Source organism: Manis pentadactyla, chromosome 5 (assembly GCF_030020395.1).
Source record: "Manis pentadactyla isolate mManPen7 chromosome 5, mManPen7.hap1, whole genome shotgun sequence".
In the NCBI taxonomy this organism is placed as follows: Eukaryota; Metazoa; Chordata; class Mammalia; order Pholidota; family Manidae; genus Manis; species Manis pentadactyla.
The window spans coordinates 34,810,578-34,827,263 of record NC_080023.1 but is presented as its reverse complement, the minus strand read 5'-3'; the positions used below and the strand labels follow the sequence as shown (position 1 = coordinate 34,827,263).

The window sequence follows — 16,686 nt, the reverse complement described above, 5'->3', positions numbered from 1 at the left end:
AGGTAGTATTCCCTTTTTATGATTTTACATCACTCCATCTCATTTTCTTACTGATCAATCATATATTCTCTTCCCCATATGATGTAATACTGTATTTGTGATACCCAGAAGTGAGATGTTCCATATAAGATTAAAAATAAATCTTACCATATAAGTGCTAAAATTTAAGTAATATTGCTTTCTAATGGGATTTTATTCTCAAGACACTACACAACCTCTCACAAATTTATGCAAAGCACATCAACGACGAAGAAGCTTTATTATAAATAAACATTATCAAAACAGTGCCATAGCAATGACACCCTTAGGGGGCCTTTGAAGCATGTTAAACCACTTGTCTTTATAGTACACAGTCCTCAAATCACAGTCTTCAAACATTCTTATGTTTGCTTCGTAAAAATGGATTTTTCTTGTTATGGCCATTTAATTTTATTTTGTTTCTCCCCAGTCTGGCCTTTGGTAGAAGCACCTTCCTGATTTGTTGCTTCTAATCAACTGGTTGCTCAAAGACCAGATTACCAAACTAGTATCTAAAATAAGAGTCAGTAGACTCTGAGCAAAGATCTGAATGAGGAGCATGACCTATCAATTCATGTCCTTTCTGCTGCTTACAGGACTTCCTCTGATTTACTAGGGCTGGTGGCTGTGTCACCAAAGATTAATTTGATAGCCAATAGGGCAAGTGAGGCCATAGAGTACCTGTTTAATTTAAGCTGATCTATGATTTGATCCTTAGGATAATTTAATGTCTAGAATTTTTTCTCCATAGATTTTAGTTTTCTTTATGAATAATATATTCAACCCTAATGGAATCATGAAGAAAATACAGTTAATAACTTCAGTTTGCATTTCAGAGGCCAACTAGATGTCCAAAGGAACTTCATTGTTAAACACACAGCAAACACTAATGCCTAGACATACCAAAGTGGAAAACCCTCAGATCTTAACCTCATATCGTCTCCTCTGTAGTTGACTCAGACAAAACCATGTTTCAGATAATGCCTAGTTGTAAATGAAACAGTCAATAATCAGCAGAAAATGACCACTATGTGAAAAGGTCAGCCTGTGTTCGTGGGCACTTTGTTTTATAAAGATAACCCTCAAGTGAGGTCAGTGAACAAAAGTTATTGCAACCCCTGTGATCACCTTTCTCTCTTTCTCTAACAGCTAACAATGTAACAGGGGCAGAAGAGGGGAGAGATTCACATGGCACAAGAAAAGGACTGGGTTCAAAGGCCGTTATTCCATTTGCTAATCAATTTAGAGAGATTCTTAATCCCAAGGCCACAGAACAGAATTCCAGAGGTGTATGAACTTGGTACCATTTGACATCAAGGAAAACTTGGGAATCCTGTGTATTTTATGCTTTTAAAAATATTCTGAGAATAATGATTACCGGATGGCCAAAGGGTCCAGGGCACATGTGTGCGTGCACGTGCGCACACACACACACACACACACACACACAGAGAGTTAAGAACCCCTGAAAACAATTTTTTCCATAGTAGGGTAGGCATGACACTGGTGGCCCAAAGACGGATCACACAGATGAGGTTACTAGATGAGGGATGCAGATGAATACTTTTTAGTTGTGGTATTGAATTTAAAGGCATTTAAATGGGGAAAAAACTAAATGTGGGAGAGTATTAAATAAATAATGTTTACAAGCGTTAATATGGATAAAGCAAAATCTGCAAAGGCAGGAAGGAAATCCTGCCTGTCCCCAACTATTTTGCACAGTTTGGTTCCTCCTTTCAGACCTCCAGGCCATTCTTTCATCCTGTACATATAAAAATGGGAATAGCTAGAGTCTGAAATCCCCAAAAGGCATCAAGGCAATAGGCATTTTGAGGCTCTACCAAGGCCTCAGCACTCTCAGCTCCTTAAGGCTAGTGGCTGTGTCTTGTTGAATATCCAGGGTCTGATACAGTGCCTGGTACATAGTAGGCGCACAGTTAGTATTGACTGAATAAATAATAGATGAACCAAAACTAGAAGTGTTAAAATTTTCACTCTAAAGTCACATCCAAATTGAGGGTTAATTTTTAAAGTTGGAATATCACCACATAAAGTATGACAATATGCAAGTCAGTGGTTATCTACTTTGGTGGCCCATTAGAATTATAGGGGGAGCTTTTAAAAAATACAGATGCTTGCCCAGGCCCTGCCCCAAAAGATTCTGGTTTATTTGATATGGAGTGTGCTTGTTATTTTTTAAATTCTAAAGGGTAGGCAAGGTTTTGAACAACTAGTATAAAAGATGAAGACTTTTAGACTCTGTGCATGAAAATAAACCAAATTAATATGAATGGATAAGACTCCAAACAAGGAAGAAACTTAATAAAAACAAGGCATCAAAACCCATTACATCAGAATAATAACTTTCTAGTTTCCTTGTTATTCAAGTCCAAGTTCATCAGAAGTATCAGAGCTATAAAACAAATAAATATTGGAAAGAGAACATTTAGAAAGCTGCAAATAAGAAAACTCATGACAGCAAACTAACTTAATCACAAAGCAAAGCTTTATAACTTACTTATACTTTTCTTTTAAATGTATATAATTCTGTATAATTAAAAATTATTTAAAATAAATTTTAAAAGATGTTGAAAGAATATATATGTACCACTATACACCAATTGTTACTGATAGAGTGGTAGGTTGTGATTTTTTCTCTTGCTCTATTTCTCTATTTTTAAATTTATATATGACTTTTAATGTATTTACACATATTACTTGATAGATTTGTTACATATTTACCTGCACATCACAAATATAAATTATAAACATATAGTTGTAGGCTGGATGTTTGTATCCTCCCAAAATTCATCTGTTGAAATCTAACCCCCAAAATGATGGTATTAGGAGGTGGGGCCTCTGGTGGGCTCGGCTCTCATGAACAGGATTAGTGCCCTTGTAAAAGAGCCTCGGGAGAGCACCTCCAGCCCCTGTGCCGCGTGCGGACACCCCACGAAGACGGCTGTCTGTGACCCAGGAAGTGGCTTCTCATGAGACACTAAATTTGCTCGTGCCTTGACCTTGGACATCCCAGCCTCCTGAACAGGGAGAAATTAATTTCTGTTGTTTATAAGCCACCCAATCTATGGTATTCTGTTTATAGCAGCCCAAATAAATGAATACATTTATCTTTATATGTGTACTTATATTTTTTACAATAAACAATACTATATGTAGTATATTTGTATTTAGAAACCATTCAGATTAAAGATAAGGAAAACATATTAGAAGAGAAAATAAATCTTCATTTGAACAAGTGCCACCGTGGCAGCCAGCTGCCATATGAAGCCAAGCTCATTTTGGATTTTACTGCTTTTGTCCTCTGTGTACTTCACCTTTTGGGACAGCACCAACTCCACCTTTCCACTCATTTCATTTTCCAGTTTCTTCTGGCCTTTTTCTTCTGGCACATCATTCTCTAGCTGGGAGCCGGAGGAAAACTCCACAAAGGCCACAGTTGGGCTGGATCGAGTCACAGTCGTCGTAAAATGCTGTGGCTCTGAAATAGAGTTACACTCAGAAACATGAAGAAGAAGAAAACCATATAAAGGACCATTTATCCTACAATGCCATGGAATACACTGAGTACATATCCTGCCCTGGGCAATAAGAAATTGGATTACAGTGTGATAATATGTATAAAAGAGCCTAGGATGCCAGAATTCTCCAGGCTCTTCTGCAATGTCATAAAAAACCCAAAATCAAGCAACATAAAATACATCCACGAACCCCACTATGGAAAACTTAACTTCTGAATAAGGGTCACAGTAAATAACATACGAATAACACAACATGAAATAAAATGCTGGCATGAAATATTGCGATAGCTGGCCTGGATGAGAGAACAGCTATAGACAATTTCTAACCGAATTGTCTATAGCTGTGGCAGCCTCACTCTACCTTTTGTATTTCAGTGCTCCTTGTAAAATCACATTTTCAGAATAGAATGTGTTAAGGATTGCATGGTATATATAATGAAATTAAGATGAGGTGTTCTCTGATATATAATGAAAAATTATGGACACTTTAGAGCAGGCAGAAAAGTCACCACCTGAGGGAGCATTTCAAAATGTGGAGGTGCAATCTAGTTTGAAAAAGCATTTGTTAAAATTTTTAGCAGTGACATTTATTTTCAAATGCCATTTAAAGATAATATAGTATTATAAGAGGGTGGGAGATTTTTATGGTTATCAAAACAAGTGCGAGAGTATTGGGAAACATTACTTTAGGGAACAGTGTGTCTCTATTCACATCACTGTCCATATTTGTGGCATTACTTTATTCTTTCAAACTATTCACCAACTTTATCATTTCAGCATCTACTTTTATGATATATTTTTGTTTATCTATTGGTGGTACTGTGTGGGTAAATATCATCTTCTTTATAATGATAGATATACCTCTTCATCAAAACAAAACAAGGTAGCCAAAAAGCATGGGCTCCTGTTGTTTTATATGGCAAAATAAATACTACGGTCCTAATTCTCCCAGACAACCTCTAGGTGGCGGCACAGCCGCATCAGTTACAGAGCCGGGTTAACTACCTTTCCGCGGCTCAGTAGCAGAAATTGACTCTATTTCAATTACATCTTAAGATGTATCATGATTTTCCTTAAAACTAGTCAATTACGAAACAAACCTGATGAGGCAAGTCCTGTATTCTCTTCTTCTGGCTTTTCACCGTCATTCTCATCTTCTTGTCTGTTTGGTTCAGTTCCCTCAGTGGTTGCCTGAAAAAAAGATACCCCTGCCTTGAGTAAATTATTCCTCTGAAGCTTCTAAAAGGTAACAGGATTCTTCCTTTCTTTCTTTTTTGAATAAGAGTTTTAGGCCAATGAGGTGAGCTGCCTATATGAATTTCTTATTCTCTATTGCCTAGGCAGCTTCCTGATTGGAAGGCTGGATTCGCCGACAGGACTCATTCTGTGAAGAACAGGGGTGCTGAGGTGCTGGGCAGCAGCGCACACATGCGCTTACTACCTCCTTCCTCCTCTGACTGCCTCACATGCACACCCCCACTTTTACTTTCCTTTTCCAACCAAATTGTCAAAATCATAGCTACCACCCTCTTGCTACCAAACGCCTTTAAGTTTGGCTTAGGGTCACATCACTAGTGAAAAACATTTTTTAAGGTTACAATTAACCTCTCAGTAGTTTTGTCTTCCACATGGATGCCTGTGGCTCTTAGCACTGTGAACCTTCTTCTTTTTCTTTTAATTAAGGTATCATTGATATACAGTCTTATGAAGGTTTCACATGAGCAACATTCACCCATATTATCAAGTTTCCCACCACCCCCTTGCAGTCACTATCAGTGCAGTGAGATGCTATAGAGTCACTACTTGTTGTGGACCTTATTCTTGGCATTATCTTCCTTCCTGGGCTTTCAACAGCTCTGTATAGCCTGAGTTCTCATACTCAATCAGTCAGTCAGTCTCTCTCTCTTCTCTTCTCTTCTCTTTTACAGTTATTCCTTTTTTTTTTCATCAAAATGTGGGTCATTCCTAAAATGTCAACTGTTCTCCTCCACCTGCCCCCAGCCATCAGCTCATCTCACATCTTTTGATCCAGTTCAGCTCTGAGGGAGCAGGGGCCCAGCACAGTACCTGGCAGAGAGCAGCTATGTATTCCATAAGAGGCAAGCAAATGTCTTATGTATTATTTATAGAATTTATACTCTCAAGCTTAGTTTAAATACATACTAGTCATCAAAATCAGACTGTTACTAGCAAAATATTCAGGATAAATTAAGAGAAAAGGGAAGCTACAACACAATTTGAATAACATGAGCTCATTTAAAAAGTATTTTATATATACTGAGAAAAAAGGGGAAAAGGGAAACATTAAAAAACCTAGCATTAATTTCTGAGTAGTTGGAGTAATAGGTAGTTTATATTTTCTTTCTAATTGTCTATGTTCTGCAACACACACACACACACACACACACACACACACACACACACTGTATGTAATCAAGGGTAATCCCCAAAGCTGGTTTAACTTGCTCCATCCATATGGGATAGATATTCTATCCTGAAGGCTTATTGCTTTTGCACTCACATCATTATTTCAAAGGAAATGAGTTCAAAGTTGGCAGTTATAATTAGTCCTGCCAGAATCAGAGATTTGCCTAAAACAAACCTGTCTTGCTGGGAAATGCACTTTCTGACCCATAATTTCCTTTGGTTACATCTGAACAGAGGAGAAGCCTTTCCTTCTCCAGCTGGTAACACTGTCTCAAGAATGAAAACAAGCAAATGAAAACATATCCCTGGACACGAATGAATAAGAGCACAGAAAGGTTACAGGAGCCTAAGCCAGGAGTTGGCTTCCCGTTGACTGAGAGGCTGATCCAAGCTGGCTCTCGTGCCAGGCTTAGCTCTGCGGCCATGGGTGGGAGGTGGTAGTTTCCTGGCTTGAGAGGGACATGGTCTAGCCGCACAACCTATCTGGCATTTGGCTGCTCATTTTAACAAGAATCTTGGTGGGGGACTGGCCCAGACAGCAGCACTAGAGAACGAATTGGAAATACAAAGCAGGAAGGCAGGAACCATCCTTAGACCTAGGGCTTGGGTGATCTTGTTTCTAGGACATAGGCATTTTGAGAACTTGGACCCATCATTGAACTGCTAGAGGCTGGAAGATGTAATGTCCACAGCTTGATACTGAGCTACTATTCTTTGACTCTGATTTACTGGCTCCAGTCTTGAATAACTTATTTGGACACAGGCCTGCAAAATCAGTCTATTTATGTCTTGGCCCCATGCCTCAGTGCCACACAGGCCATGCATGTGTTTCCCCTTTCACTTTTATATCTCCAAATATCTGGTTTTTACTGGATGAAAGAGGATCTACATGGAGAATTCACCTCTCCATCCCTTCAACTTTTTCTTTTTGCCTTAAACTTTTCAGACAACATCATGCTCTGATCTAGCTGAGTTAGGTTTGATTTTTTTATTGTCCCTTATGTATTCTTTCTTGAAATCTGTAAATGTAAATGCTCCTGTACCTAAATATCTTTAATGACTTCTAAAGAGCATTACATCTAACAGTCTTACAACTACTTCTTGCTGGAGAAAAACAGTTTCTAAAGAAATGCCTGCTGACATTTGCCATCTAAAAGGAATTTGCAGTTGGTCTCAGTTGTAAGGAAAACAGCACCTACTCAAATGCTTTTCCTCTGCCCTCACTGCAAAATGAAATGTTTCAAGAAAGATCCGATTGTCTGTTTTCCAGGATTGGAAAACATATGTGAAACACTGAATTTTCAAGAGGAGAGCCTAGAGCTTTATCAAGGAAAAAACATACTTACCTTGTTACTCAGTTTGAGAAAAGCAGATGAAGTAGTTTAAATACCTAGTAGCTGAGTTTGGCCCTTGGTCAATGAGGGAGAATTGCCAGAAACCTGGAGGGAAGGTTCTGGCTAGCAGGGAAGGCTTGCACGACATCATTTGGGATGAGCTGGCAAGAGGGAGCTGACCAACAGTCACGGACTGGAGTGACAGAAAGGTCACTGGGTGGGAGTCCTAGGTGTCTAGGTGGCAGAGGGAAACCAGAACTGGGAAAAGTGAGTAACAGGAGAAGGAAAAAGAGCAGCAGGAAGAATCATGAGCATCTGCAAGGGTGATCGTCTTTTGGAAAAAGCTGCTCACATCACATGTTTCTTAGATAATTACAACCGGAACGACTAACAAGCTGAGTTGGACAGTGACAAGGAATTTATCTCATTTGTTTGAAATTCACATCTACTCAAGATGGTAATTTTGGCAATTTTACTTTAACCTAAGAAACTTTACACCTAGTATCTCTTCAGGTTTCTGAAAAATATGATGTAATTTTCTTTCTCCCATTTTGTGTATGACAATATTAGAAATAATCAAAGAGCACCTCTGTCTATGAGTTGCCTTGATGTCATGCTAAGTGCTCTAGATACATGACTTCTTACAATAACCATGTGATGCATATACTATTGTCCTTATTTAAATATACACTGAGGCTTATGTGGGGTTAGATCTTTGACTTTGTGCATGGAGTACTTTAAGTATTTTAGGAAAGGGTCATTTTAGGTACCATGGAAGAAAGAAGAGATTCAGACACAAACAGGACCCACAGTGGATTGAGAAAACACTGGAGGGAGACATAAAACATCTTTCTGTAGGTCACTAAACAAGATAAATTAGTGATCAGATGAGAATACATTCCAAATTCTTTTCCAATCTTGGATTCTAGAAATCTGTATTTGTGCTATGACATGATTTACTTACAGAATATCTTGGGATGTAAAAAAACTGTTAGGTTTCCACTAGGAAATAGAGAAGTCCCCCTTATCTGTGAGGAATACATTCCAAGACCCCCAGTGGATGCCTCAAATCCTACATATACCGTATTTTCCTATATACACATTCCCATGATAAAGTTGAATGTATAAATTAGGCACAGAGAGTAACAATAGCTAATAATGAAATAGAACAATTATAACAATATATTGTAATAAAAGTTACGTGACTGTTGTCTCTCTCTCTCTAAATATCTTGCTATGCTGTACTCACCCTTCCTGTGATCATGTGAGATGATAAGATGCAAAAGTGATGAGATGAAGTGAGATGAATAGCATAAGTATTGTGACGTAGTGCTAGGCTATACTGACCTTCTGAGGATACATCAGAAGGAGGATCATCGGCTTCCAGACTGTGGTAGACCACAGGTATCTGAAACCATGGATAAGTTCATCTAAGGGGTAACTAGGAGGGTCCCTGGGACACCTAGCTGCTCTGCTTGAAGTGTATAGCATCTAGTTGCCCCATCACCTCTTAGCCCTAGAATCCCATTTTGGGGTCCTCTGTGGGCTCCTCACCACTGCCCACACCTTTGCTTTTGCTATTCCCAACACATGGAAGAGCCTGCTTCCCTCCTTTGCATTCCAATGCAAAGCCCACCCTTAAGGTCAAGTTTCAAAATCCACAACCCATACAAAACCTTCTCAACTAACCCCAACCTACAATGACATTACCTTCTCTTTGCATCTTATACCCCTTCCATCTTTTGACCTTATTATCCAGCACTTAATTAAATATTATTTTATATACATTTCTAGTGGCTTTATGAAAATTTCGTTCTCAGCAAATTCATGAGTTTCCTTTTTTAATTTCAAAGACGGGATAGAGGGCAGGTCCTTAACTCATGTGTATGAGGTAATAGGCAACCGCTGGCAGGGTAACCAGTTCACCCCCTTAAAGGTCATTCAACTGAGGATGATCTGGAATTTGCTGGTATCATTAGATACAGCCAGAGCATTAAAAAAAAAAGCCGAACTTAATTTGGATCTGTTTCTAAAATTAAACAGCCATGGTCCCAAGAGTTTCAAATGAGAAAAATGAGGTAGAAGAAAACAAAAGAGATGACATAATGTCGTACCAAAATCATCCTGCTGGCTCGGGAGGCTGACACTCCAACCCTGTCCCCCGCGGAGTCTCCCCACGTCCTTCTCAGCTGCCCTGCCTCACAGCCTTAGTTACGGCTCCTGCCTGCTGCTGCTCCGCCCTTTGAATGGCTCCAGATCGCCCAGAGGGAACTGTGACATTTTAGTGGTGGGGGAGGCTACTCCTCTGTAAAGAGTGTATCTGTCGGGAATGCAGTTTTTGGAAGAAAGACACTATTTAAAAAGGAGAACACTATTCCTTTGATAGCCCCACAGAATGGGGCAAATGAATTAGAAACAGCAACTCAGGTCCAAGCTGGTATCAAGCCCTGGAAGGCTCTGAAGGGCAGCCCCGTTTTCAGCTGGTCACCATATTTTGCTCTGTTGAATTAATTATATTTCAACAGGAATATACTGTCTGTAACCCAGTCAAGACGTGCTTTTCTTGGAATGTGGCGAAGAAGGAAGTAAAACTAGGAGTAGGTTTATTGGAGGGGAGATTGTTTTACAACCACTCTTGGGATAACATGTTCTGAATGTGTAAGCGAGCATGAAGACTATTCAGTAATGAGCCAAAATTTTGTGTAGTACAGCTAATAACCTGGCTCTAGGCTAATAGATGTACAGAGGTAGTTACCAGGAAATAAGGTAATAGCCCCTGCCATAGTTAATTCGAGAGCCAAGAGTACTACAGACAGGGCAAATAAATGCTACCATTTATTCAGAACCACTAGGATTTACGGAACTAGAAATTACTCCCAATGAGGCAGTTTTTCCAAGGAAGAGATACACAGAAGGAGAGACTCCCAGGCCTTTCCTTGAGGTCGGACCTGCATCCTGAGGCTGCCTGCAACCAGGCTGGCTTCTGGGAAGAAAGTCCCTATTGCCACCTTTTGTTTGGTGCTTTCCTTGTTATTCTGTATAAACTTTTGAAATAAAATGAGTTCTTTCAGCTCCTTAGTTTTGCTTCTCTTAAAACAAGATACCTTTAGAGATAGGTAATCAATTGTGAAATCGTACAATCCATCTTCTCTTTGCTTTTAGGGTGTTGAGTAGTGCAACTACTAGTAAAGTGGGAAGTGCCTGGTGTTAAAAGAAAATAGGCTACTTTTTAAAAATTTGCTTATTGGAAAAATAAGAAAATTAGTAATTATTGAGAATGAGTATATTTTTAAAGGTAGGCTTTCTTGGTCTAAAAAACAAACAAACAAAACGCCCTTTCCTTCTGTTTGAGAAGTCCTGTGCTTAATACCATAGATCTTATATAGGATAGGAAAAGCTTTTTTCCCCAAAGTGCTAAAAACTTAAAATGAGAGAGATTAAATAGTTGATTTAGGAAGTTTAGGCATTACACCATTCAGTCTCTTCCTTTATTCTTTTTAACTTCTGTCAGGAATAAAACCTTTTCAGCCAAGGGCAGGGTTTCTGTCAAACTCAAACAACAAGATGGACAGAGGGTAGAACTGGTGAGAGGTAGATAGTAGGCATGTACCTGATAGCAGAGCCCTTAGGGTTTGTTCCCAGAATCAAAATCTGCTGGGACCGAGTGACCCCTGTGCACTTCTGTTACATGGCAGGTGTCACAAGACAAGCATGGCCCCTTCTCTGTTGTCTTCCCAAAGTGCAGTGAGAAAGAGCTGTGTTAGACAGTTTGTGCAAAGGGACTGTGACCAGATTTAGTAGCCAAATTGAGTCATGGAAAGGTATTTATGAAGGAAAGTTAGGAAATGCTTATTGTTAAGTGTGGCAAAAGAGAAATAAGAATAGAATCACTAACTGTCTCAAAAAAGCAATTTCACCACTAATTAATTTGGGGTACTTGTAATTTAAATTTAAGGGGATAAGTCACTGTTGAGTCTAGCAGTAAAGTTCCTATGCTACTGCCAGAACTCAATAGTCCATCTTATCATAATTTGTAAGAACTCTTCAGAGATGGTAACATTTATGCAAATGAATGGGAAATTAAATTCCAGGTGGGGAGACTTGGCGTTTGCCTGGATCACAAAACTTTGTTCCTGGAGACCAGCAAATACGTTACTACAGCGAGGAAATTATTTCCGTCTATTCCATTTTGAATCTCTTTCACAGGGCCTGAGCACTGCAGGGAGCAATCACTTCCTCTCAGCTCCTCTAAGAAAATATATTTTATTCTTCAAAAGACAAATCCCGGAGATAAGAAAAATGACATCCAGTCTGCTTGGGTGGCTTTAGCTAGCTGGGGCATCTAAGTCAGCCTGGAGGAAGACAAGTTTCCCTCTGGGCCAAACCTTCCTAGGCGCTGGGGAAAAACCTTGACAGTGTTTTGCATCCTTTATAATTCCCACCCAAACGCTATAAATTAAAACTGCAGAAAGCAGCCTGTGGTGAGGACAAATGAGGTTGAGCAGAGTCCATCTTGCACCCTAAAAGCCGGGCTGCCTCTGTGGTAGTGAAAGTTTGGGTTTGATCAGCAAAACCAGCATGAGCCTTTCTGCTGAAAGATCTAAGAAAGCCTAATCTTTGTGATTGTATTTTGTACTCCAAACCAGCAAGTATAATGTCACGTTGAGTTCTCTCTTCTGCTGTTCTTGCATTACATTGTTCAACTTGGCCATTCAGCAGTTGCTTCCAATTACTCTGAATTGAAGGGGGTAAGCTAATAAAAAAAACTTACTATTTTTGTTTTTTTTAATTAATAAACAAGACCACCTTCTTAACTAATAAGAAAGATACCCTTTAAAATTTTAAATATATCATTAAGGATGGGAAGCCAGGTTCTGATGGCACCAGTTACTTTTATATTTTATTAATAAGTCTGATGGGAAACACACAGGAAAAAAAAAAAGAGGTGTCTTAGAGATTTAACACTAGATACCAATAATGTGAAGGCAAGAAAAAGGTTTTCTTATTCATAAATTGTGTTACAATTTCTGTGAAACCCTGCAGATAAGGTTGAATTGTGCTCCTCTCCCCACCAATGCCCACTTCGTATGTTAAAGTCCTGACCCCCAGTGTCTTAGCCTGTGTCCTTATTCAGAAATAGGATTGTTGCAGATGTAATTAGTCAAATTAAGATGAGGTCATACTGGAGTGGAGGTGGGCCCCTGATTGAGCATGACTAGGGTCCTTATAAAAAGGGGAACTATGGACACAGACAAGCACCCAGGGAGAATGCCATGTGGAGAAGGGGGCAGAGATCAGGGTGGTGCATCTATGGGCCAGTGCATGCCACAGTGCTAGCAACCCGTCTGAAGTGCGCAGAGGGGCAGGGAACAGATTCTCCCTCCTGGCCAGCGGAAAGGAGCATCCTGCCAACACCTTGATTTGGGGCTTGTAGCTAGCGTGACTGTGGGACAATTCATTTCTGTTACTTAAGCCACTCAGTTTGTAGTACTTTGTTACCACAGCCTGAGCAAAATAATACACCCACGTAGGAATGATCATTATGAAGACCTATTTATTTTTAAAACAGATTATTTAACCCAAGATTTTCAATTACCCCAAAGTGGAAAAAAAACTTGATTCTTACTGTTGGCTCTGAGGGGACAGAATGTGGCTTCTTTATGTTGATCTCAATGCCACTGTTGTCTTGTTTCAGTTCCACGGGGGCCCTGTGTACTCCAGCCACATCTTCAAACATCTGGGATTTGGTTAATGCGGGGGCTAGGACCACTGTGGGACACTTTCTGTCCTTTTCCTCATCATCATGAACTGTTTCTCCATTCATGCTGACTTTCCCATCTACCTATAAAAACCAGAATGAACAAAAAACATGCTATTCCTCAAAGAAAGCCTATAACAAAATAATGTGTTTAACATCACTGTTACACATTATTATTTAATAACCATAGTCCAACAAAAAATAAGGTCTCTCATGCTTCGATTCTAGAAATCAGGACTCCCATAAATGCCATCTTTAATGTCTCCTTAAAAGGTCACCAGCCTTCTCAGGCCACTTTATTTTAGATTACATTTCATGTTGATCTTACAGTGTGTTTAAAAAGCATAGAAAAATTAGGAATTCAGATTAAAGCATAGAAAATCAAGGAATCTTAAGTGTACATACATGCCATGTATTTGAGTTCCAGCAATTTTTCATTTAGGTTCTGCTTGCTATTTCACAATTTTTCGGTTTTTCTTTTTCTGGTTAGCATATAAATTAGGTGGATCCCTCCTCAGATCAGGAATATTTTATTTATAGGTTATCATGTGGTATGGGGACAGTGGGTATTTTTTTTTGAAGCTGTAATGGAAGGTGAGGAACCTGATTCTATGCTATGTTCCAGCAAATCCCTATTTGTAGTTAATTTCATAATCCCAACTTTTCCAAGAAAAACAGGCGATGCATATTAAAATATTTTTGTTTTCTACCCACGTCTAGGGAAGGTGGTGAGAGCAAGAAAGGAGGGGCAGAGGATGGTTAGTCTGGCTTATTGAAAGGCATCTAGAACTGTCTTGAAGTTTGAAGCAGTATGTAGAAAGGTTATGAGAAGAGGATCTGCCGTCAGGCAGCCTAAGATTGAATCCTGGCTCTAACACTTACCAGCCACTTAATCTTCAACAAGTGTCTTATCCTCTGTGCTCTGTTTCCTCATCTGCAAACTTTATAATAACCGCACTTTTGTGATAGTGCTTCATGGGGATTTTGTGGATTAATATATGTACAGAGCTTAGAACAGTTCCTGGCACATTTTAAGTATGTAAATATTAGCTATTATTATTACTAGGCCTTCTACAATCTTCACAAAGGAATAATGGAAGACCAGATACTGGTTACAGTTTATTTACCTTAAGCCAGTGGCTTGCATACTCTATTGTCTGTGATCCACAAGAAAGAAATTTAAATCACAACTGAGCACACACTAAATATAATTGAAACAGGAGTTTTGCAAAAACAATATTTACCTTTATTACGTGTGTTGAACTAGGCTGTTTGTCTATTGTGTTCTGTTCTACTTCATTTAAAAAAAAATATGCTGATTCCAAAAGGTGACAGCTCTCAGTTTGAAAGTATTGCCTTAGATTATCTCACTTGATCTTCCTTTGCTTTTAATTCTGTTGTACTGGGAAACTGAGCCTGTGTTCCCTGCCTCCCTTGCCCTACTCGCATTCAGTTCCCTCTAAGAACACATACCACATACCAACCCCTTAGCTTCTGTCCTGGAATTTTCTGGTAACAACTTTCTATTTACATATTACCATTGATCACCAGTGGGTCCACCCTCTCAGTGGCTAGTCGGCAAATGGGCTTGATAGCCATCAAGCTCTATGATGGGTCAAGGGCTCACTGGTGGTCCAAAGTGAACTCCAGCACGTAAAGGATCTATGCTCAAGTTTCTCTCCCCTTCCCTCCATGAAGGCTCTTCCCCAGGCCTCTATACTGTCTGGCTCAATGGCAAGAGACAGGGTTTTCTCGTGGCCAAAGCCTTGCCATAAAGTCATCTATCATGACTCTTCTGCTTACATGATCATATTGCACTGTTTCTATAATGGCGGGACATGGACATCTAGATTAGCTGATTAGTGAAAGAAATGGAACCCCTACCCCTGTTCTGGGCCACCTCAACCTCAAACCTTCCTCCTGAAATATCACAGACAGTTTCCTGTCCTGGGCCCCAGGTGAAGGAGAGCTGCCAAGTGCTTTGGGAGGTTGTCGAGCATGCACGGGCATGTGCGTCGCTGTGTGTGAACCTATGTGATGAGTTCACGCTTCTGGAAGAATTCATGCTGAGTGGGCACCTACGCCAGGCTCTCAGGATGAAGCTCTGAACAACACAGACACGTCCCTACCCTTCCAGGGATGAACGTCTCAATTCAACCCAGATGAGACAGCCAGGACATTTTTCTTTTGTTCTGTCAAAGCCTGAGGCACAGATTTTAAAGATACATTTGAAGTTATTGAAGCCAAAGTCAGAAAGTGTGGTTTAGGTTCCCTGTGAAGTTCAATGGGAAGATCCCTGGCTCACTAAGTTTAGTTAAAGCAAACTTTCTCTGCAGTCACCCATCCAGGCCCCCTAGGGATGAACCCCACCTGGCTTCTGTTGGGAAACCATGTGGTGGACAGGGACGAGAACTGATTTTTCTTTGTAGTCAAAAGAACTTAAGACAAAGGATGAGTGTTTCTTCATGATCTGGAGGAAATACTAGAATTTGAAGGAAGAACAGAAAGTCTGGTTGTCACAGGTTTGGTGGTTCTGGAACATTATCTTATACATTCACTGGTAGAAAAACACCTAGTTTCTTTTCACTTAAACACTGGTTTAAAGTGTCTCATCTGAGCACCAAGCACACCCCATGCACCCATGTGTTCCTTGGATTATTTTTTTTCAACTGTAGCATCTTCTTGGATATGATGTCAGTTTCTCCCCCAAAGAGAGGGAGCTGCATATCCTTCTATTTAAACCAAAGCTTCCAGATAGCTGGAGATACCTCGAGTATTACTAACCAGGGTTTGTCACCACTACTACAGAGGGAGCAGGCCATTCCATCAAGCTAGAAAACAAACCTCGTTCACGGAGGTGACCCAACCATCAGTCTCACGGGAGTCCTTTGGCACTAAACAATAGGAATACCTACCCCTTCACTATTTGCAACCCAAATCTCCTGGGGCATAGGAACTTCAGAATCGTAAAAGTTCACACATTTTGCTTTTGCTTGATAAAAATAATTGCATTTTCTTGAGGCAAGATGTTTCTTTCCATTGACTACCTGGCATTCCATTTTGGTCCTACCTTAAAGGTCTTCAGAACCTCTTGAGAGTTTCTGGGCTGGAAGTAAGGCTTGGGTGTCACCACAGGCACAGCTCTTGGAGTGACAGTTTTGCTTGGAGACCCACTGCTGGCTGACAAGCTGGTGTCCAGAGCGCTGGTCCGAGCGACGGTGGTTTCCACAGTGGCAGTGAACTTGGGCAGAGGCAGCGACTGTTGCCGGAGATATTTCATAGGGTTAGGGTCATTCGGAAAGGGGGATAAGTTTGGCTCTGTAGAATGGCTTCTTTCCAGAATTTTTGGCATCTCCAAGCGCTCAAGAACAGCCTCACTGATGGTGAACCTCTCGATGTACTGTTGAAGGATGCCCTCCGCCTCCTCCTGGGACCGTGCACTCTGATACGCCTCATGCAGCTCCCTCTCTCTCCGCTCTCTAAAGGATGGGCAGGGGAGGGGAAGCAACGATAGAGTCAAGTCACCAAAACTGCAGGGAAGACCTCGGCAGGAACCAAGGTAGAGCAGAAGGGACAGCACAAGGAGTGGATGATACTTGTGTCAGAGCCT

At 40.3% G+C, this 16,686-nt stretch overlaps 1 protein-coding gene across 19 annotated transcripts in view; it reads right to left on the bottom strand.

The window, feature by feature from the left end:
• LIMCH1 (LIM and calponin homology domains 1) overlaps positions 1-16,686 on the bottom strand; it is a 311,556-nt gene that overhangs the window by 29,197 nt on the left and 265,673 nt on the right. For all 19 annotated transcript variants that reach the window (XM_057502178.1, XM_036908574.2, XM_036908560.2 and 16 more), the window contains 4 exons: positions 16,147-16,555; positions 12,945-13,160; positions 4,658-4,748; positions 3,354-3,517 (listed from right to left, as the gene is read on the bottom strand). In XM_057502178.1, the coding sequence (XP_057358161.1) occupies positions 3,354-3,517; positions 4,658-4,748; positions 12,945-13,160; positions 16,147-16,555 (880 nt within the window). The remainder of the gene's footprint in view (positions 1-3,353; positions 3,518-4,657; positions 4,749-12,944; positions 13,161-16,146; positions 16,556-16,686) is intronic.